General features: G+C 45.6%; 1 protein-coding gene across 11 annotated transcripts in view; it reads left to right on the top strand.

Annotated features, from left to right (window-relative positions):
* CPEB1 (cytoplasmic polyadenylation element binding protein 1) overlaps positions 1-21,719 on the top strand; it is a 95,154-nt gene that overhangs the window by 55,615 nt on the left and 17,820 nt on the right. For 5 of the 11 annotated variants that reach the window (XM_081831750.1, XM_081831744.1, XM_081831749.1 and 2 more), the window contains exon 3: positions 13,114-13,305. In XM_081831750.1, coding sequence (XP_081687876.1) covers positions 13,152-13,305 — 154 coding nt within the window. In that variant the 5' untranslated portion in view covers positions 13,114-13,151. Of the gene's footprint in view, positions 1-12,566; positions 12,750-12,805; positions 12,910-13,113; positions 13,306-21,719 lie in introns of those variants that run through there. The other 6 variants (XM_081831741.1, XM_081831743.1, XM_081831746.1 and 3 more) reach the window with 3 other exon arrangements.

Genomic DNA, 21,719 nt, shown 5'->3' with positions numbered 1-21,719 from the left:
CAACTTCTGAACGTAGGTGTTTTTATTTTTGACTAAAGAAGAAATGAGTACAATTATGGGAAGAGAGGGAACTGTGCAGAGGTCAAGGGTTAAAGCCGGAATCCATAAGTGAGGGGCCTGGACTAAGTAGATTCCAAAGTCCCCTCTTTTTTTTTTTTTTAAGACTTTATTTATTTGACAGAGACAGTGAGAGAGGGAACACAAGCAGGGGGAGTGGGAGAGGGAGAAGCAGGCTCTCTGCTGAGCAGAGAGCCCGATGCGGGGCTTGATCCCAGGACCCTGGGATCATGACCTGAGCCGAAGGCAGACGCTTAACGACTGAGCCACCCAGGCGCCCCATAAAGTCCCTTCTATTTTTAATATTCCGTGGTTTATTGAATTTAAATTATAATCCTAATTTTGTATTGTTATTGAGCTCCTAATGTCAAATTTAAAATCTTTTAATAAGGATTTTTCTTTGTAAAAATTTTTAGAAATTTTTTCGAGTTTATTTAGGGGATATTAAATCTTAGTTACCTTACCCTGTTTAATAACCTGTATGTTTTTCTTGTTTCAATATGTTCATTGTAAAACAGACAAAAGGAAAAGAATCTGATGTAGTCCCACTACTCAGGGATAACTAACATTTTAGCATATCCAGTATTTTTCTAACATATATATATCCATATTTATTAAAGCGAAAGCTTTCTGAACACACTACATAGTGATGTGCCTCTTTCTCTTCCTTTTATCTTTTAGAGTCCTTGATTTTCTGTGTCTCTGTCAGAGTTACATAGCATTTTACTGTGTAAATAGACACAATATGGGATTCTTAACCCAGATCCATGGATAGAATTCAGGGAGTCTAGGAACTTGGACAGGTGAATAGATCTTTATTTTCACCAATGTTTACCTGAAATGTAACATTTCTTTCTATTATAAATGTTGGCAACAAATCGCAGTAATCGCAGGGTCTAATACTTTGGCAATAATCCTCATCATCAGTAGGATGGTCAGACATTTTGTATCTGATTTCTTTACAGTCATTGCACATATTTTGAAATGTTGTCTATACTCATCTTTACTTCAAAATTATCACTGGGACGCCTGGGTGCCTCAGTCCATTAAGTGTCTGCCTTCAGCTCAGGTCATGATCCCCGGGGTTTTGGGATTGAGTCCCACATCGCGCTCCCTGCTCAGCAGGGAGCTGCTTCTCCCTCTCTCTCTCTGCCCCCCCCCACCCCGAGTCACATGCTCTCTCTCAAATAAAATCTTTAAAAAAAAAATACCCAAATTATTGTTATTTTATATATTTAACAACATTATTCTTAGGTATCAATAGGCTTTAGCAGACTGTCAAATTGTTCATGGTTTAAAAAGTTAAGAATTTCAAACTATTGGATATCATTTGCTTGCATATGTGTCTGTTTTAAACACTAGTAGAAAGTACCTAAAGTTAAAAGTTTTGGCTACATATGTGGTTATTTAGATATAGAATAAATCTCTAGAAGTAAAACTATCAAATAAGTATCTTTCAAAGCTTTGAGTGATGGACATGTCAGATCACCTTCCAGATATGTACAAGATTCATCTTTCCATAGGATATGAAAGCACCGAGTCCTTTTAAAAATCACTGGCTTTTATATTCTCTAGATGATCTGTGGTTTGGCACTGTAAGGGGTCTCCAGTTTGGTGTCATGTTTAAGGAACTTGTGCAAACTCCAAATTTGAACAGTAGAGCATCACACACTTCATTGTGTTTAGATCACACTAGTTTCACATGCAGCTCAGGCTCAGCCTCTGGCAGTATATTGTAGTCCAGGACCCTGGACCAGAGTCTTCAAGAACTTCTGTTCCACATGCTGCCACGCCAGGAGCCATAGATCAGGTGGAGCTGGACTCGAATCAGCAGTCCTCTCTTGTGTTCCATGGGGAAGAAGAAATTGTCGCTTTCAAAAATAATGCACGCACGTGGCAGTGGAGTCTTGGAAACACCAGAATGTGAACTTCACGTTTTGCTGAAGTGGGAGACTGGGGGGAGGATAATAAGAGGGGAGAGAAGTGTGTTAAGAATTGAACTCTTGGGGCGCCTGGGTGGCTCAGTCTGTTAACCGTCTGCCTTCGGCTCGGGTCATGATCCCAGGGTCCTGGGATTGAGCCCCACGTTGGGCTCTCTGCTTGGGGAGCCTGCTTCTCCCTCTGCCTGCCACTCCCCCTACTTGTGCTCTCACTCTCTCTCTCTGTCAGATACATAAAATCTTAAAAAAAAAAAAGAAGAAGAACTGAACACTTGATGGGTTGGTTTCAGTACAATGCTGCATGGGGACCTAAGTGGAAAAAAGAGAATCCACTAATAATTTATGGATAAAACCACCCTGAGTTGGGACATGTATGAGGCAGACCTGGCCTGAGAAAGTGCCCCAGGGTAGGAGAGAGGCAGAATAGCTTGGTCCCTGGATTTGGATCCCACCTCTGCCACCTAGTAGCTTTGTCGTTTTGGCCCTCTCTGGGCCTTGTTTGCTCTCTAGTGGGCGGGGAAAGATTTAATCAAGTGGTCTTTTAGATCCTTTCCTGCTTCTCTTTGTGGCTGACACTCATCTGGTGGGCGGGGCATTAGGGACTTTTGTCCCAAAGATTCTCTTCCGGTAGTGATTACTTGTTTGTCAATCCTTGCTAAAGAGCCTGAATTATGCAGAACACTCTTATTGGCAAATGATCAAACACCTGATTAGACCTAATCTTACCAAAATGTGAGATGTGTTGGAAGGCTCTTGGTATATACCTCACAGAATAGGAAGAAATGGCCAGAAAACTAAGCAAGGATCTGAATCCAGGGCCTTCAGTTTTGTCAAGATCTTGTCTCTTTGGAGCCTCTCCATAAGTGTGGGTTTCATTTTCTCCTTTTGCACGGTTGCCCTATTATCTGAGGAAGGGGATATGTTCACATTCTCTAGCATCATGAAGCCAGGAAATTGTTCCTCCTCTGCTATATCTAATTAGACAAATCCCAAAAAGGACTCCCAGTTAGCTTGGTGTGAGTTGTGCCCATACCTGGACTGGTCTCTGTAGTCCTAGGAATGGTTATTCTGGCCCACGTTGGGTCACATGTTCACCTGTGGACTGTCACTGTGATCAGAGAAGCAGAATCCTATGGGAAGACGGCATTTGCCTTTAGGGATGACTTGGATGCCATAGGAAGAAAAACAGTTCAAACAAGGTCCTGGTGTGTGGGAGATTTATAAAAACATGGTCTAGGGGGGCGCCTGGGTAGCTCAGTCATTAGGCGTCTGCCTTCGGTTCAGGTCATGATCCCGGGGTCCCGGGATCGAGCCCCGCATCGGGCTCCCTGCTCGGCGGGAGGCCTGCTTCTCCCTCTCCCACTCCCCCTGCTTGTGTTCCCTCTCTCGCTGTGTCTCTCTCTGTCAAATAAATAAATAAAATCTTTAAAAAAAAACAAAACAAAACATGGTCTAGGAGATTCATGAATGAGGCGGCAGCAGTCTTCAAACATCTGTTTGTATACATCTCATTGATTAAAAAAACAACAACCAAGATACCCCACAATGAGGTATCAATTCACACCCATTAGGATGGTCAATGTCAAAACAATAGAAAGGCGTGTGGGTAAGGATGTGGAGGATTTGAAACACATGTGCATTGCTGAATGTAAAATGGTGCTGCCACTGTGGAAAGCTGTGTGGTGTTTCCCAAAAATAAAACATTAAATGTAGAATTACCATCAGTTCCACTTCTAGGTATATACGCGAAGGAATTGAACCCATATTTGTACACCAGTGTTCACAGCAGTACTATTTACAAGAGCCAACAGGTAGAAATAACCCAAATGTCCATTGACAGTTGAGTGGATAAACAAAATGTGGTGAATACATACAGTGGAATATTATTCAGCCTTAGAAAGGAAGGACATTCCGGTACAAGCTACAACATGGATGAACCTGGAACCTTGGACACAAAGGACAGAATGTATGATTTCACTTCTATGAGGTTCCTGAAGTAGTTGAATCCAGAGGGACAGAAAGTGGTTACCAGGGACTGGAGATGGGGCTTGTGGGGAGTTGTTAGTGTTTAATAGGCACAGAGTTTCAATTTGAGATGAGAAAGTTCTGGCAATACACAGTGACAATAGGCGCACAAAAATGTAAATGTACTTAATGCCTCTATATTGTATATTTAAAAATGACCAGAATGGTAAAATTTTGTGTAGAGTTTACCACAGTAAAAAATTTAAAAAAATACAACGTACTTCTTGCATATGTAATTTGATATCTAATCATAAGTGAAAATGTATCCGGTAGAATAAAAATAGACCTGTTCGATACCTATTATCTATTTGAAAAATATGTAAACCCATTCTTTAACAGTAGGACCCTTTTCATTGTTCCTCTTCTCCTTTCCTCATATTTCTAGTCTACTTCTCCCATGGAATTTTATCCTCATGTAATATTTTACAATTATGGGTCTTTTGTTGATAATATGTTATACTTCTCAGCAACAAAAACAGTACATAAATTGAAGTTTTAAATTATTTTCTGTGACTAAAAGGCTGTAAGTGTTCTGGATTGCTGTGGCCTTTGATCACTAGGACAATTGGTTTAAGACAATCTCAATGTTACAAATTTTCATAAAATTTTCTTTAATGTTTATTGGAAGTGCTTCTTAATGAGATGAGACATTTAAAAAACCCATGTAATTTTGGATGACTCACTTACTGCTGGAATGACACAGGGTTTTCAACACCAAATATATTCCTATTTTTTGTTTTTATAGGTCTGTGCTCTGAGTAAACTTATTCACATAAATACATAGATGGGAAATGAAGGAGTTGTTAGAGCAGTGTCTCTCAATTGTTTGAACTCCTTGAGTTCTATGCAAAAAATCAGACATCTGTCATTATTTTTAGTCTTGTACTTGCTGACAGTTCCATTCACTCCTTCATATTTGTGACGAAGAAGGAACTGGAAGCCATCTAATTTGCGAAAAGATTTGTTACCTAAGTCATCAGTTACTGAATTTCTCAGTTTTTTTGAAAGTATACCAACAGTGCTTTATGAAGGTTTTAGATAACTACTATGTCTATCATTCTTTGACTTAGAGACCTTGTTTATCTCTGTTTACCTAAAGGGTTGAGAAAATTACTGTCAATTTGAAAATACATCTTTGCCAAGAAAGTATCTTAAAATGCTTTTTATCTTACCACTTTAAGTATGTACTGTCAAAACCTTGGGTTTCTAGATTCTAACTTGCTGTACTTACGGAAAATGTCAACCATAAAATCTCATGAAGTCAGTTCTTACCGTCAAACCAATTAGTTCAACCAGACTTGCCTTTTGTCAGAAAAAGTCTGACTTAATTTTCCCCTAACATTTTATTATGAACGTTTTCCAACATACAGAAAAGCTGAATGAATTATGAAGTGAACAGCCATCATACTCGCCACCTAGATTCTACAGTCACCTTTTGGTCAGGTTGCTTTACCATGTACCCATTTATATATCCCCTTAACCATTTAGAAGTACATCTTACTTTCATAATACACTTCAAAGTAAGTTACAGACGTGGATATGACTCACTCCTAAATACTTCAGTATGCATGTCATTAACTAATGTTTAGTATTTGTTTACAATTTTTTGAGGTAAAATTTCTACACAGTGAAATGAATAAATCCTATATGGATCACTAGATGCATCCTGAAAAATGCCCACACCCAACCCCAGTTCCCATCAGAATGTAGTGTATTACCATCCCCTCATAAAGGTTCCTCCTACCTCTTCTGGTTAGCTCCCTCCACTCCCCACCCTGTCTCCTGCAGAGGCAACCACCAGATTTCATCACATATTAGTTTTGCCTGTTTTCTAGAACTTCAAATGAGAGTGTGTATATATATGTGATTCCATTTATGTAAAGCTGCTTCTACTCTAAGATTCCTCCATGTTGCCTCTATCCGTTTATTCCTTTTGACTGCTGAGTCATATTCCAGTCAATACATATGCCACATTTTATTCCTCTGTTGATGGTCACTTGGGCTGTCTCCAGAATTTGGTGATCATGAATAAAGTTACTGTCGCCATTCACATACAGACCTGTTTGTAAACCCATACTTTCATTCCTCTTGGTTGAATACTGAGGAGTGGGATTGCTGGGTCATAGGATAGTGTTCTGTTTAGTTGTGTAAGAAATCTGCAGACTTTTTCAAAAGTGATCGTACCGCATATAATAATGCATGGAAGTTCTGATGGGCAACACTAAATGTTGGCAAAATGTGGAGCCAGTCTTTCTAATTTTAGCCGTCTTGTGGGTGTGTACATAGTTCCTTGTGGTCCAGTTTGCATTTTTTTGACTAATGATGTTGAGTACTTTTTCAAGTGCTTACTGACCAATTATATATTTTTGTGAAATATTTTTTCAATATTTTATGCTCTTTTGAAAAATACTTTTTTTCTTTTACTTTTGAGTTAAGGTTTCTTTATACATTTTACATACTAGCCATTTATCAGATATGGTTGCAGATATTTTCTCCCACTTTGTAGCTGTCCCGATTATTTTCTCAATGGTGTCTTGATGAACAGAAGTTTTTAACTTTGATAAGTTCAGTTTATCAAAAGTTTTTTTTTTTCAGTATTTTTTAAAGATTTTATTGACTTGAGAGAGAGCATGAATGGGGTATGGGGCAGAGGGAGAAGCCGACTTTCCACTGGGCAGGGAGCCCAATGAAGGGACTCAATCCCAGGACCCTGGGATCATGACCTGGACTGAAGGCAGATGCTTAACTGACTGAACCACCCAGGTGCCCCCCAAATTTTTTCTAATGATTACTTTCTCTGTCCTCCATTAGGAAACCTTTGTGTCTGTCCATTCCCCCACCCCAAGTCACAGAGAGTCTGTTTTCTTAGAGAAACTTTAGTTTTAACTTTTTAAGATCTCTTTGATCCATATTGAATTAATGTTTGTATATGGTGTGAGGTCAGGGTGCATTTTTTTCCCCATGTGGATATGTGGTGGTTCCAGCACCATGTGTTAAAGGGTCTGTCCCCACTGAATTACTCAAAAACCAGGTATATTATTGGGCTTGCATTGACCACGTGGATCAATTGGGTGGGAATTAACTTTTTTAACAATATTTAATCTTTCAGTATATGAACATGGTACATGACACTTTAGAATCTAAACATTGTTAATATTCATTTAAGAAATATTATAAAAATCACTTTTTCGGGCGCCTGGGTGGCTCAGTTGGTTAAGCAACTGCCTTCGGCTCAGGTCATGATCCTAGAGTCCCTGGATCGAGTCCCGCATTGGGCTCCCTGCTCGGCAGGGAGTCTGCTTCTCCCTCTGACCCTCCCGACCCTCCCCACTCTCATGCTCTCTCTCAAATAAATAAATAAAATCTTTAAAAAAAAAATCACTTTTTGTTATCATGGAAATAATTTGTGGGCTTTATTTGAAGATTATTTAAAAGCGGTCAAGGCTAAAATAAGCCAAGGATCCCATTTTTATGGTGGGACATAGAAAGTAAATCAGTTGTCGTCTCTCCTACCTTAATCTGTAATGTGATGTATAATGACGTATAACAAAAATCATATGTAAGCTTTCCCTGAATGTCTTAGCTATCATGTATGCTCTCTCATCTAAACTATTGTTTCACTTATTAGCATGCAGGTTAACAATAAATTATTCTCTAGAGTGTGAACTTCTGGGGAGTTGTGATTAACTCAAGCTTAACCTTTAATGTTTGGTGACTAGTGTAAGAGAAAGTTAGTAAGTAAACTGGGGCCTAGAGATTGGCTTTGATCTGAGAGGCAACAGAGAGCTGTTGAAGGTACTTGTTTAGTGGAGTGAACACCACGAAGAAAGTGGTGTTGAGTAAGAATGGGGTGAGTTACCTGGAAGAGACAATCTGGGGTAGAAAAACCCTTTTAAACTTGTAAATTTAAACTTCCTCAGAGTGTGGCCAGCATCCCAGGAGTGTTGACATCATTTGGGAGTTTGTTAGGATTGCAAGTTCTGGGCTTGACCCAGACCCACTGAATCTGAATCCCTGATTCAGAAAGATTGCCTAGTCATTTGTATGCCCATTAAAGTTTGAGGAGTCCTGCTCTGGAGAAGCTTGCAGTCTGCCTGGCTTGAGGGGTTAAGGGCCGTAGTGCAAACAGAGGAGTTGAAATGATCTTGACAGATGTCTGACTCCTTGCACGTTTGTTCTTTCTCTTTAAGTTGCCAAAGTGGATTTTCAAAATCATCATTTTGGTTTTCTGGATTTTTGGAGAAAATTATCTTTCAGACAGTCTTTTTAGAAATACATTATTAGAAATGCTACTTTATAGGCTTGTTAAAACCTGAAGAACCATAAATCATTGACTAAGTAGACTCGGCTGACTATAAAGTTAGTCATTTGAAAGAATCTAATGGGGACAAATGATCCAGTGTCATCCTCTGCTTTTCCCAGGGACTGGAATCTGGGGATGAAGTTGAGATTTTTGTAAAAGAGCTCAAGTGTGGTTGCTAAACAAACTATAATAGTGTGCTGCTTTAAGGTCAAAAGAGGGAAAAGAAAGGAGAGGGCAGATCTTATTTTTGTATTGTTATAATTGTGCAGTTACTAAAGGAACATCCATTAGCAGCCTGCTAACCTCACACATACACTGTTCATATTTTTCTGTTCCTTTACCAAAATTTCCATCAGCGCACAGAATCATCACATTGTTCTAGTCATGGTAGAGATGCAACTTTGTAGTCTGCTTATGCCCTTTAGTGTATTTTCCTCCTCTCCAGCTGCTTCCTCCTCCTCCTCTCCCTCTCATCCCTGGCCTCCCTAGCTCTGATGTCTGGTTCATCTTGGGCCCATGGTTGGGCTCATGCAGACACACCTTGCTTACCTTCTTCCCTGTTACCTCCTCAAAATCAGGTCTCCTTTTTCCTAGGATCACCTTGTGATATATCTTTCAACTTTTTGCAATCACCATCTGCCTTTGTAGAATGCCTTCATGGTTTCACAAGTGATGGCCTCCTGGTGCTGCTCTCATCTTATACTTCCCCTACTCCCCAGATGCTCAGGAATGGTGGCTGCGGTGGACCCCGAGCAGTTTTGTGCTAAGTTCTGCCGGCAGAGGAGTCATCAGAGGACAGACAGGTTCCGAAGAAGATGGAAAAGATCAGAGTTGAGGCCACTCCAAGCCCCTGAGCCAGAGTCCCTGGTTCACCTCTGCATTTTGAGTCTGCCAGGGGATGCTGTATTTTAGATTGCGGCAAACTTTGAACTTTGGGTCAGTTTACTTATCTCCCTGAGTTGTATGGCTACTAAGAAATTTGGGAGATTAACTGTAAAGAAGATAACTGATATTTTTTCAAAGGGAAATGATTTTAAAATTTTGAACCAAATTAAGAAACTTAAATCAGAAGCTTTGTGTAGGTATTTGTATAGGTATAGATAAAGGAAACTTGTAGGAAAAAGCATTTAAGAGAGATTGTTCAGTAGACTGCCTTTGAATGAGAATTTTCACTTCATCTTGCGCTGGTTACCAGCTTTTAATACTTCAGAGTGCTTAGTTGGTGCTTGGCAACAGATGATGAAAATAGCGTCCAGTAAAAAGGGGCAGGTTCCTGTCCAGCATCCGCAGTGAGTTTGAGAAGCAAAGAAAAGCTTTTGCTCAGTGAAATTACCCTTTGCCTTTCAGACCTCTTCCCTCACTGCATGTCAGCCTGGTTGACAGTGTGCTCCTCAAACTTTCTTTCAGTACAGAGGAAAGAGGTGGAGCAGAATGGTAAATTTGGAGAGAGAGGATTAGGCAGCCATTGGAAAAGAGGCTTTTTGAGTAAAAGGTTTCTGGAGGGGCACCTGGCTGGTACTGTCAGTAGAGCGTGTGACTCTTGATCTCGGGGTTGTGAGTTTGAGTTCCACGTTGGGTATAGGGATTACTTTAAAAAAAACCAAAAAAAACAAAACCGTTCCTTGAGTAAAACGTTTCTGAACACAACTGGCTGTGGATAGAGTGACCGTGCCTACCAGTTCACCTCCGGTCTCTGTTTAAGCTTGCTGTCCTGGTACAATTTTGTTTTAATTGAAGTATCATTAACATAGAGCGTGACGTTAGTTTCAGATGTACGGCCTAGTGATTGGACAGTTCTGTTTGTTACTCAGTGCACAGTAAATAATGTCGCCGTCTGTCCCCATATGTTACTACAGCATTATTAACTATTTATCTAGTGTTGTACTTTTCATCTCTGTGACTGACTGACTTTAAAACCGGATGTTTGTTCTGGTATGATTATTAAAATTTGCCCCCTTTCTCTCTCAAAAATGCCTTGGTTTGGATGATAAATTATATGGTCACCCTACTGAAAATAAAATACTGATGAAATACTTTGTGTCAGGCAGCGTACGAGACACTTTATGTGATCCTGAAAGGTAGCTGCATTTGCCACCCTCCAGATAAAAAGATGCTCAGAAAGGCTAAGTAACTTGGCCGAGATCAGCCAGTGGCAGACCTGGTGAGCAAAGCAAGATCTATCAGACTTTTAAAGCTATTTAATTTTTCCCAGCCTGCTACATTAAGCATTTAATGGGTACGGGCTCCATTGATTTTTAGGATCTAGTGAAGGAATCCTGCAGTGGTAGTGAAAGCCTTTTTCTGGAAGAAACCGTGGAATGGAGAATATCTGGATAAGGACAGAGGTGATGCTTGTAGTGGGGACGCTGGCAGTGAAGGTCAGGTTGTATTTAGATCCCGGAGCTTCTGGATGCGCGTGGCCTTCAATGTCCTTAAACAACCCTGCTGCTCGGGCCTGGGTCAGTCAGCTTGGGGTGGGAAGGCTGTGGAAGTTGTATACATATATTGCTCAAACTTTCATGTGCATACACAGCAACTGGGAATCTTGTTAAAATGTAGATCATTTCTGTAGGCCTCAGGGGGGCCTGAGATTCTGCACATGTAACAAGCTCCCGGTGATACTGATATTGCTGGTCTGCCACACTGGACTCTGGGCAGCAGGAATATGGTTAGTGATTAGGTTCTCTTTGCCAGGGTCATGCGGGTAGTCGTGTACACAAAACCCTCATTTTAGAGCTTGGGGAGGGACAGTTGCTTCTAGGCCTAAGTGGCCTCACTGTGGGTAGAAGGGACTATATGGAAAGGTGGTTTGGGGAGGGGAATGGGTACTTAAATATGGATGTTTTTAAAGGTAGCATTACATTTTTGTAGTTAGTACATACAGATTATTTTTAAAGTATACCCTTAGCTTGTGTGAAGTGGGGACATAGAGAAGCAGGAGGGAGTGTTCTGGGGTGAGGACAGCACAGCATGGTGCGGTGGTGAGCAGGGCTTTAACAAACACAGAGAGCAAGCAGAGTACCTACAGCCAGACAGGAATAACATGGATGGATGACACAGCAGCAAAGCTCTGGGGAAAAGAAAAAAGAAAAGAAAAAGAAAAAACCACCTCCAAGGGTAGGAGTCCCTCGCACGGCCTGGTCATGTCTCCCCTCGGCTATGCCTGAATGCCTCAGGGCATGAGGGGACATAGTGCAGGTGGCTCTGGCTAGCTTCTCCTGTGGCTAACAGCATCATCCCTGCCTCTGCCCACCTGGGACCCTGTCATGGGCAGTCCCAGGTGGGCCTGCTTCCTGTATCTGGTTCCTCCTTGTGGAACACAGGAGAACAAGCACTGTGGCGTGCTTCCAGCCTGGTCTAGGTGTGAGCAGCCCGCCTGCTGGGGCTGGGACTTGGCTCTGCCTTCTTTTCTGAGGGGGGAGCCTTGTGACTAGAGGTCATGATGGAAAAAGACTGATGGGGGAGAGCACGTTGGCAAAGAGGAAATGGTGGAGGTTCCACAATCTCTGGGCAGAGCTGGACTTCGTTGCTGAGCTGTGAGTGTCACAGAAGTAGGGCCTGGGTCCCGGGCAGCACCCCTGACTGAGGCATCTGTGAGCCTCCTGGCTGGCCAGTGTAGCTCTGAGTGCTCCTGGAAGGCCAGAGAAAGAGTATCAACAGAGCGGGGTGGGGGAAGCTCCTGATCTCTGACGAGGCAGAATACAACTGGGACCGTTTCTCCTCTTTCCGTCTCTCTGACAGTGTTCTAGCAGGGTCGCCCCAGTCTGTCCCTGTGGTTGCTGGAGGGTAGGGGAGCTGGACCTGACCTTTCTGCTCATGACTCACTGCCCATCCTGTTGGGGATGGGGATTGTCCTGGTCAGGGCAGAGCTTACCCTGGTGTGTGGGCTGTGGAACACACCTGAGCAGCCCACTGAGTCCCTTCCCTCTGCCACAGCTGACCCCTTTTCTCTGTGATAGACTGCTCCAGACAAGCCTGGAGCACCAGGTGGTGTTCCCCAGGGTCCAAGTGTGCCGTGTTTTTCTGAAGGTGATTCTCTTCCTCCGTGGTAAACACTGCTGTGTCAGGGTGCTGCTCAGGGCCACTTGGAGCACATAGATTTTTGCTAGCAGGATTGTGAAGCTTTGCATTGGGCTGCAAAACCAGGGCTTGAGCAAGCAGCTGGAGAGAGTCCAGGACTAGAGTGTTTTTGGGTTTGGGGGTGGAGAGCAGAGGGAGGGGAAGGGAGGGGCAGGAGGGCAGAGCTCCACAAGCAGGCAGTCGGCTGCTTTGGCTTTGCTGTCAGCAGAGAGGACTTCAGTCGTGCCTGAGGGCCGCTTGGCCACCATTGCTGGAGACCGGAGGGCGCTGCCTCGGAACCCTGACTTACCGGCACTGCACCCGGACTGTTCCAAGTAGCTGTTGTGCTGTCTTTTCCCGGGGAGGCAAGTCTCCTCCCTGTCGTCCCCTCCTGCTCCTCCCCCATTCTGTGAGGGATGATGCCGCTCTCAGTTGCACGGCTCAGCCGGCTGATGTCACTGGCAGCGGGAAGCATCAGCAGCCTGATCACATGCTGGCCCAGTCTGTAATGCAGACGGGATAGGGGTGTGTATGTGGGGAGGGGGGCTGTGTGGCAACTGCTCTTGCGCTGAGGCCCCCAAAAGTGCAGAGGCAGCGGCCGCAGCATCCAGCCAGCTTGGATGTCTGTTCCTTGGGCTTGGGGAAACTACTATTAATAATACTCATTGTTGATAATACTGGGGAAAACAGCCCTTAACTCTGGGGTTTCTGCTGTCGTCCTGTCCAAAGCAGACTTCCAGGACTCTGAAGAAACAGTTGCAAGCAGGATGCTTTTCCCCACCTCTGCGCAAGATTCTTCCCGGGGCCTCCCAGATGCAAATGACTTGTGCCTTGGCCTGCAGTCCCTCAGTCTCACAGGCTGGGACCGACCCTGGAGCACCCAGGACTCGGATTCCTCAGCCCAGAGCAGCACACACTCGGGTGAGTGCCAGGAAATGAGTTGGCTGGGGGAGGGGGACGCATGGGGTGGCGATCGAAGACATCCACAGCAACAGTTGTTCTCTTCCCCTTTGCATCACTCCCCCCCCCACCCCAATACAACATGGAGCTGTTTTGCAAGAGATGGAAATGCTGGCTGTGAGTGTGGCAGGACAGATGGTTGCTCGTAAAGGCAGGCATGGCTTTTCCACTTACCCTGATAAATTCCCTGGAGTTGTTAGTCTGCACCTGGGGTGGCCCTGAGAAGGGTCCCCAAGGTGACAGTCCTATGCAGAAAAGATCCAGCTAACCCCCTAGCGCCCAGGCCTGTCTTGGAGATGATGAAGCAAAACACTTTTAGGTGGGGGAGGGGACCTAAGGGGCTGATCACTGGATGTCCAGATTCTGTTTCTCAGTGGTTTTTCAAACTAGGGACTTGTATATGAGGATGGGTGGTCCCTGAATCATGGCAAGGGAATAATTTTAACCTCAGGTGAGTCTGGGTGACATTAAGATATTGGAATTGGCTTAACATATGGGTAAGAGCATTGAACCCTGGCAAGGGGTAGGCAGGGTCATTGGGGTGGAGTAACTCTAAGCTGCGGAGGCTTTGTTTTTCTTTGTGTGAAGGGTAACCAAATGGATGGAGAAGAGCCACTCCCCTTTAGGACCCCTTGTTGCCTTGGGAGGATTTGGTGGGGACAGATTGAAGGGGCTTCTTGGCAACCCCTTGAGCGGCTTCTGGTGAGACCTTCCCAGTGCCTGTTTATTTCCTTCTTGCGGTACATGGGGCGGGGGATGGGGGAGGGGGTGCGTAGGGTTGGCCGGACCCAAGTCTTGGAGTATTCAGGAAGAATTGGGAACTTAGGAAATATGATAGGGAACTTAAAATCCATGTGTTTTTCTTTATGTAAATTGTGTCTTAATAAAAAGAGTATCAGCAGCAGATACTTTGGGAAGATGGAAAGGTAGTGGGGGTGGGGCAGCCATTTGCTGTTGGTGCTGACCATGGGATGCACTGAGCCTGCCATCCTTCCCTCGCCTCCCCTGCTCCGGAAACTGACAGTCAAGGCAGCAAGGTGCTGTCTTGTTGATTTCTCTGGCCTCCACCCTGTTTGGCGCAGGTCTTTTTTTAGAATGCTTTGCAGAGCCTGGGACTGTTGTGTCTGTTGGCATTTTAATGGCCAGTTGTTTCAGCAAAATCCCATTTGATTGGGGGTAGGGGGCTGGATTTTTTTTTTTTTTTAATTTGATTGAGGATGGGGAAGAGCTTTGCCCTAAGTAACTACCTCCGGTTAAGGTAGAATTTCTTGAAGTACTGGCCTTGAGCTGACTCAGGTTTGTCCAGAAATGTTGGTAGGTGCCTTGTTCCCCTGGGCAAGCAAGTATGTATCCTGTGCCTGGAGATCTTGGCTCGGAGGCCATGGTCACTTCTCTTATGTGGTACTCTGAGGTCGACTTGGATGGCCTATGAAGCCGGCCTTGTCTTCAGTCCCACGGTATCTGAGCAAAAGACAGAAGAGCTCACAGAGGAGGTGGGCACCTGTCTGTGTGATCCCTGTTGGACTAAGGCACTATTTCGTTGACACCAGGTTGGGGCGTGGCCCTTCTTTGGCTCTGGTCTGTCTTAGCTGCAGGGGTCCTTTTGAAAAGTATTATAGCACATAGAATTGCAAGAGGACCCAGCTGGGCCTTGGAGAACATGGCCTGAAAGTCACTGTGAAATTGGGCTGTAAAAAATAGCTTGGACACAACCAAAATTTCTCTGGCTTCCCTGCTACTGAATGTCCTGTGCTTACGGCTATTTGTCTCCAAAGTGGGGATTGATTTATTTCTCCACCTTTCATCTCAGGCACTTTAGTGATAAATATTACATGATTCTGTGGATCAGGGAGGGACTGCACTCTGTGGCCCTAGCATTCACAGGGACCAGAGGGCTGCCCCAGTGGTATGATCTGGCTGTGGGCAGGGTTGGTGTGGCTCTGTCTTCCTTTCTGAGGGTTAAGGACACACTCATCCCTGACATCCGTGATGTCCTTGAGTTCTGAAGCTTTGGTGATGGCCACCCTCTTCTTCGTCTGAGCTCGGGGCCTTCTTGGAAAGCCCACATGAGGGTACCGCCTGCTGGAGTAGGAAGTAGGCCTCCCACCAGCCAGCTGCAGGGCCAGATTGGACACCCTTGCCAGCAATGTGGGAACATGCAGCCCACATTCCAGTGCCTTCACTGCCTTCCCATCTGAAGACCAACTAGCTCACTTTCTTCAGCGGGGAGGAGGTATTTCAACAGCTCTGGACAGTCCGGGAGTTATCCTCACAGCATGGTACTGGGCTGTCTGTGTGGAGCTCAAGGTGCACTCTTATTCCTTGGGCTCTGCTTGGTGATACATTGCCCCAGGTAGCTATGGCTTTACGTTTGACCATCTTCTGCCACTTTTAAGTATTTAGCAATGTTGGGGGCAAGGGTAGAGATGGCAGGGCTTTTGCTTGAATAAATTTAGCCAAGACTATCAGTCATTGAGCCCTAGCTGTGTGCCAGGTACTAGGTTATTCATCAGTGAATAAAATCCCCATGACTCTCAAGGGAAAAGCGGTGAGAAGGCATATCAAACGCAGCATGGTATTTGCTATGATGGGTGCTTCTGTTTTCTCCCCTAAGTGTTTTGGGGTGTTTTTTTGTTTGTTTTGGTGTAGGGACAACCTTTCATTGGGTTCTCAGCATGAGGCTGGAACATGGAGACCTTTCTGAAGGGACTAGGGTCCTTCTGCTGCATGGGTTCCATCGGCCTCAGAGGCCTGTTTGAAGACACTGGAGTGGAATCTGGTTTTGAGATTTGTGTCCACAAGGCCAGTATTCGTTTGGATATGGTACTTTGTGGGGTCCCGCTCTCTAGACTCTGCCTGCCCTGAGGCCTCGCCTCTTGCTGGGAAGGAAGCCCTTTTACTGTTAGAAGTGGGTGTTTCCCTTAGACCCCAGGTCTTGTGTCCAGCACTACCTTTGTCTTCCTGGCAGTGTCTTAAGTCCTGTATTGGAACAGCAGGGCTCTGAAAGCTGTCCTCAATAGCTCAGGATGGGGGATGGAATGACAAAAACCACTAGTTACTGACTGCTTTCTACGTGAAGTCCATCACGTGATTTTAATGCTTGCACAGTCCTGTGAAGTGTGTACATTTGTTGTAAAGATGAGGAGGTAGGCTCACAAAGGTTGTGAAGTACCAGAAATCCCACAACTGCCAGAATTCTACCCAGGTCTCTTTGTTCCAAAACTCTTGTGCTTTCTGTTACATCCGTGTTCCTGTAAGCAGAACTCTAAAATGTTGGACAAGAACACTTCTGTTAAGGTGTCTCCACATACAGCTCCGGGGCTGTCTGACCAGAGGTGGTGTGTTCCCTTGCTGAGGCCCCTCAAGGACAGGGTGTGCAGTGGACCGTCCTGACTCCCCTCCACCTGAGTCTGCTCATCAGCAGCACCACCGGCTGGATCGGTCGTCCTGACTCCCCCCTGGGGACTCTTGCATACAGCATTACTCAGCAGGAAGGGGGGTGACTGAGAATCTACTTTCGGGGGGCCTGGAAGCCAGGGACTCCTAATGAATGCCTTGTACTGAAGCCCAGCGGGTAGACCAGATGCTCAGTCTGAGGATGCCAGAGGCCATGTCTTGTTTTTTCCTACTGTCCTATAGAAGGCCCCTCAGGGATTAACCAGTCAACCTTCTCTGGTTTGTTCCCTGACTGCTAACCAACCAGTCAGGTTATGTATTACTTGCAGGCTCCCCATTGGTGGGCAGGCTGGATCAGCTTTTGCTTCTGCTACTGCTGCCCTTCCAAACAGCCTTTCTGAGGTGACATTCAAAACACAGTTGGGCTCTCGTCCGTAGAACACGGACTTACTTCCTGGACCCGATCAAGTTGTGCAGATCTGATTCCATTATCCAGGTTGTCCTGCTCTATCCCCAGCATGCAGCACGGTGCCTGGTTCATGGCTTTTTATAAGGATCTGTTGAATGAACGATGAATGCCAAGCCCCCATGTTGTTAATCCTGGGTAGTTTTAACTGTAGAATTCTGTCAAGGTCTCTCTTATTCTTCTGCCTCCTACTTGTTTTGATCAGCTGGATGGATAGATTTCTTCAAAGATCAGTATCTCTGAACCTCCATAGCTTCTAAGGCATGAAGACGCATTTACAGAAAATTTTGTCATACACTGGAACGTGAATTCTGTCATGGAGTCAGGTAGCCTACTGAGGGATAGCTTTCTGTGCAGAGAGGAGGGAGGGCCTGGGAAGCAGTAAACAATAGGGTGCCTCCTAGGTGAGAAGTAAGTTGGGTAGGAGAGCATGTGTGCCGACCTAACGTAGGACTTGGGTATGTCATTCCCATTAAGGGAATTTGTCCAGTGAGCAGGACAGGGGAGAAGGGCTATATTGGGTACCACCTTGGACCTGTGGGATCCACAGTCGGTGGAGGCAGTTGACACTCAGAAGACTGCCACCTGAGTTGAGGTATGGTGGAGAGTCGAGGTACGGTGGAGAGTCGAGGTACGGTGGAGAGTCGAGGTACGGTGGAGAGTCGGGGTACGGTGGAGAGTCGGGGTACGGTGGAGAGTCAGGGTATGGTGGAGAGTCAGGGTATGGTGGAGAGTCGGAGTGCGGTGGAGAGTCGGGGTGCGGTGGAGAGTCGAGGTAGGGTGCAGAGTTGGGGTGTGATGGAGAGTTGGGGTAGGGTGCAGAGTTGGGGTGCGGCGGAGAGTTGGGGTAGGGTGCAGAGTTGGGGTGTGGTGCAGAGCTGGGGTGTGGTGGAGAGTTGGGGTAGGGTGCAGAGTTGGGGTGCGGTGGAGAGTTGGGGTGTGGTGGAGAGTTGGGGTGGGGTGCAGAGTTGGGGTGTGGTGGAGAGTTGGGGTAGGGTGCAGAGTTGGGGTGTGGTGGAGAGTTGGGGTAGGGTGCAGAGTTGGGGTGCGGTGCAGAGTTGGGGTGCGATGCAGAGTTGGGGTAGGGTGCAGAGTTGGGGTAGGGTGCAGAGTTGGGGTGCGGTGGAGAGTTGCAGTGTTGGAGTTCTAGGCAAAGAGCAGTCTGTTACACCTGGAGTGAGTGCTGCCCTACCCCTTCCTACCTCTATGCCTTCAGATGGGTTTTGAGCAAGCAGCCTAGAACCAAGGGTTGGGATAGGGAAGGAAGGGTTCCAGATGTGTGGCCCTAAATCTCAGGCTAGAAATAATGGCCCCTGGTTTGGGTTTTTTCCATGACTACTCCCAGTAGATAGCAGGCATCTGGCTCTGATGTATTGGGCCTCGTCTCTCCCCAGGCTGAGCTCAAACTCAGACAGTGTCTTGCAATACCCACATCCAGTGCCAAGCTCTTGCTGCCATTATTGTTGCCACCATCAGACTCTGGGTGACTTTGTACTCTTGGGGAAGGCTTCAGAAAATTCGAACAGTGACTCAGCTGTAAAACCCACAGGAGCTGGCATAGAAGGGTGAAAGTGGAGAAAGTTAACAATCGGTCTAAAAATATTACTGCTGATTTGGTCTCCTGTACCCTCTGAGGAAGCATTAATGAGATGGAACCCTCTGCCAGGTCCTCTCCCCCACCCCCCGCCCCCGCCCCGTGACTTCCCTGAGAGCTGTCTGTAGCTGATGCTGATTCTTGCCAGCATGTGAGTGGGGATGAGTGCCTCTGCCCCAGGAAGAGCACACTGCTTTTCTTAGTCACTTTTGGAAGATACAAGTGCCATGTGCTTGGCCCCCGGGGCTGGAGGGACTTGGTAAATCTCAGACTTCCTATGGTCCCCGAGTTGTGGAGTTCAGGAATAGGGCACAGAGGTCAGGGCCTTGGCTCCCATTGAAGGGTGACTATGGACTTCTCTCTCACACTTCCCACCCCCCAAGCCATCTGGGTTAATACTTGACATCTGGCCTTGGTGAAGCTCTGTGCCCTGTGATGGGAAGTGGACTTCGAGATAAGTTACTGGCCTGCAGCGTAAGTGACCTATCACTTCCACTGTTTTAGGTTATGAAGCTTTTCCAGTAGATACACTTCCTACTTCAAGTTAGGAAGAGGGAAACGTATCAATTGCTAGCTGTCTGGCTCCTTCCCTCCTGATTCTCAGCTGCTAAGGATCAGTGCTGGCCACCCAGCAACCTTATGCCAAGGGAAGTATGGTCTCAGGGCCTGAGCCAAGAGCAAGACAGGTTCCATCTCTTGAAATGAGGTCCCACCTTCCCCAGAAGCTTTTCCTTTGGTCTGTAGACATTCAAAGAACTGCCTGGCCAGGCCCTGTGTGAGTTGACAATTTAGGGGCAGTCAGGTCACTCCAGGGCATCTGACCACGGGTGGCAGTTTCCAGAAACCTGGCTCCTTCTGTGGGTTGAAGGAAATATCAAAATACCTGGAAAATCCTAGACCTGTTTATACTAGATTTTCTTATCTTCCCTGTATCTTCTAGACCAACTCCTGCTGTATTCTTGGCCCCTTCCACTGTAATATTTGCAGGAAACTGCATGGAGGTGCTGATCTGACCTAGGTGGTATTAATCCCGGGGCACCCAGACCTTATGTCTGCTAGATGGCATTGTCCCTTTCTGAGCCATCAGAATAGCCTTTCCCCTGTTCTTCTATGTGGCTGGGATGGTGTTCAGCGAAGCACTCTTTCCTGCTCTTCGTACTTGAATGTGGAAGTGTGTATCCATGGCTGCAAGGATCCCAACAGATGGCAGGGAGGTGCCTCTTCCATCTTGCCCTTCCTCAAGCAAGAGTAGCTGTCTTCCGCCTGTACCTATATATGTTTAGTTCTCTTTGAAGAAAGTATTGGAAGCCAGCGGAAGGAGCACTGTCACAAATTGGATGTGGCAAGTAACCACCTCTCTCAACCTCTGTTTTGGTGATGGACTGGGTTGGGATGAACTGAAATTTTTTTCTCCTAGTTCCGAATTGCCTCTAAGTCAGTATTGTGTCCTTAAGTTGAATAACCCTGGTGGAAAGGGTGTAGCCTCAGTGAGCATACTGGCTGTAAGCGATGTGATGCCCCCTTCCTTCCCGTACTACTTAGCAGACACTGATCACCCGCTCTCTGCCAGATGTTGAGCTGATTACTGTTGGAGTGGGTTGGCATGCTTGGTTGAGAAGGCAGAACTTTGTCCACATGTGTGCCTGCAGATACTCATACAAATGTTTTTGAGGTTTTAAAAAGCTTGTTTAAAAGATTATTTCTTCTTCTAGGCAGAGGCTCGCAAGGTACTTAATTATCATCCCTCTCCCCTCCCCTGCCATCCCCGCTGGGGATTCTAGGCCCTATTACTTGTACTTGATTCTCCTTTTCAGGCTAGATCCAGTTACCTTTAAAGAGGCAGAGAAAGTCCAGTGGGAATTGACTAGTTTTCCTTCGTGTCATTTAAAAAAAACTTTGGGAATAATTTCAGATTTACTAAAGTTAATCTTATACAAGGAATGCTTGTATTTCTTTTATCCAGATTCTCCTATTGTTGACATTCACGTTTATCATTTGCATGTTCTCTTTCTCTCTCTCTGTCTCTACATAAGTTTTTCCTGAACCATTGAGAATAAAGATGTTCTTACATAACAAAGCCGTTCTCAATTCCAGTCAACATAAAGTTGATATAATACTTTCATTAAACTGTTGTTCGTAGTCCGGGTTTTGTCACCTGACCCAGTAGTGTCCTTCGTGGCACTTTTCCTTCTCTCCTAACAGGTGTCTGCTCCAAGCAGTAGGTCCTAGCTCCCTTTGTTTTTGCCCAGTATGAGCTGACAAAGTCTTTTGGTTGTTCTTGAATATTTTTCGCAACATTCAGCTTGCTCCGGTCAACATTTTTCCCAAAACTGTTACTACAGTCTGTACCATGCTTTTTTTTTTTTTTTTTAAGATTTTTATTTATTTATTTGACAGAGAGACACAGCGAGAGAGGGAACACAAGCAGGGAGAGTGGGAGAGGGAGAAGCAGGCTTCCCGTGGAGCAGGGAGCCCGATGCGGGGCTTGATCCCAGGACCCCGGGATCATGACCTGAGCCGAAGGCAGACGCCTAACGACTGAGCCACCCAGGCGCCCCAGTCTGTACCACCCTTATATATTCTTTGCTCCTTGTTACTATCACCCTCCCTCTCTCCACCCTACTCCCCTCTGCGCACCCCACCAATGTTTTCAGAGATCAGACTCTTTGGAAAATGTCCTGTATAGCTACCGTGCTTTTGTTATTTTCGGTATTAGTTGCCATTATGCTGTACTAGAGCTGTGTTTAACCTACAGTTTTTAAGTCAAGGGAAATAATGACATGAAAGGTTTTTGGGGTGTGGTGAGGGGAACTGGTGAGAAGCGTGATGTAGCAAGCCTCAGGTTTTTCTAGATGAGTGCTTCTCAAACTTTAATGTGCACACAAACCTCCTGGGGATCTTGTTCAAAATGCGGGTTCT

The sequence above is a fragment of the Leptonychotes weddellii genome, chromosome 9 (genome assembly GCF_054177405.1).
Source record: "Leptonychotes weddellii isolate Sample4059 chromosome 9, ASM5417740v2, whole genome shotgun sequence".
NCBI lineage: Eukaryota > Metazoa > Chordata > Mammalia > Carnivora > Phocidae > Leptonychotes > Leptonychotes weddellii.
Note: the sequence above shows the minus strand (reverse complement) of the source record. Positions and strands in the feature narration are given on the sequence as shown.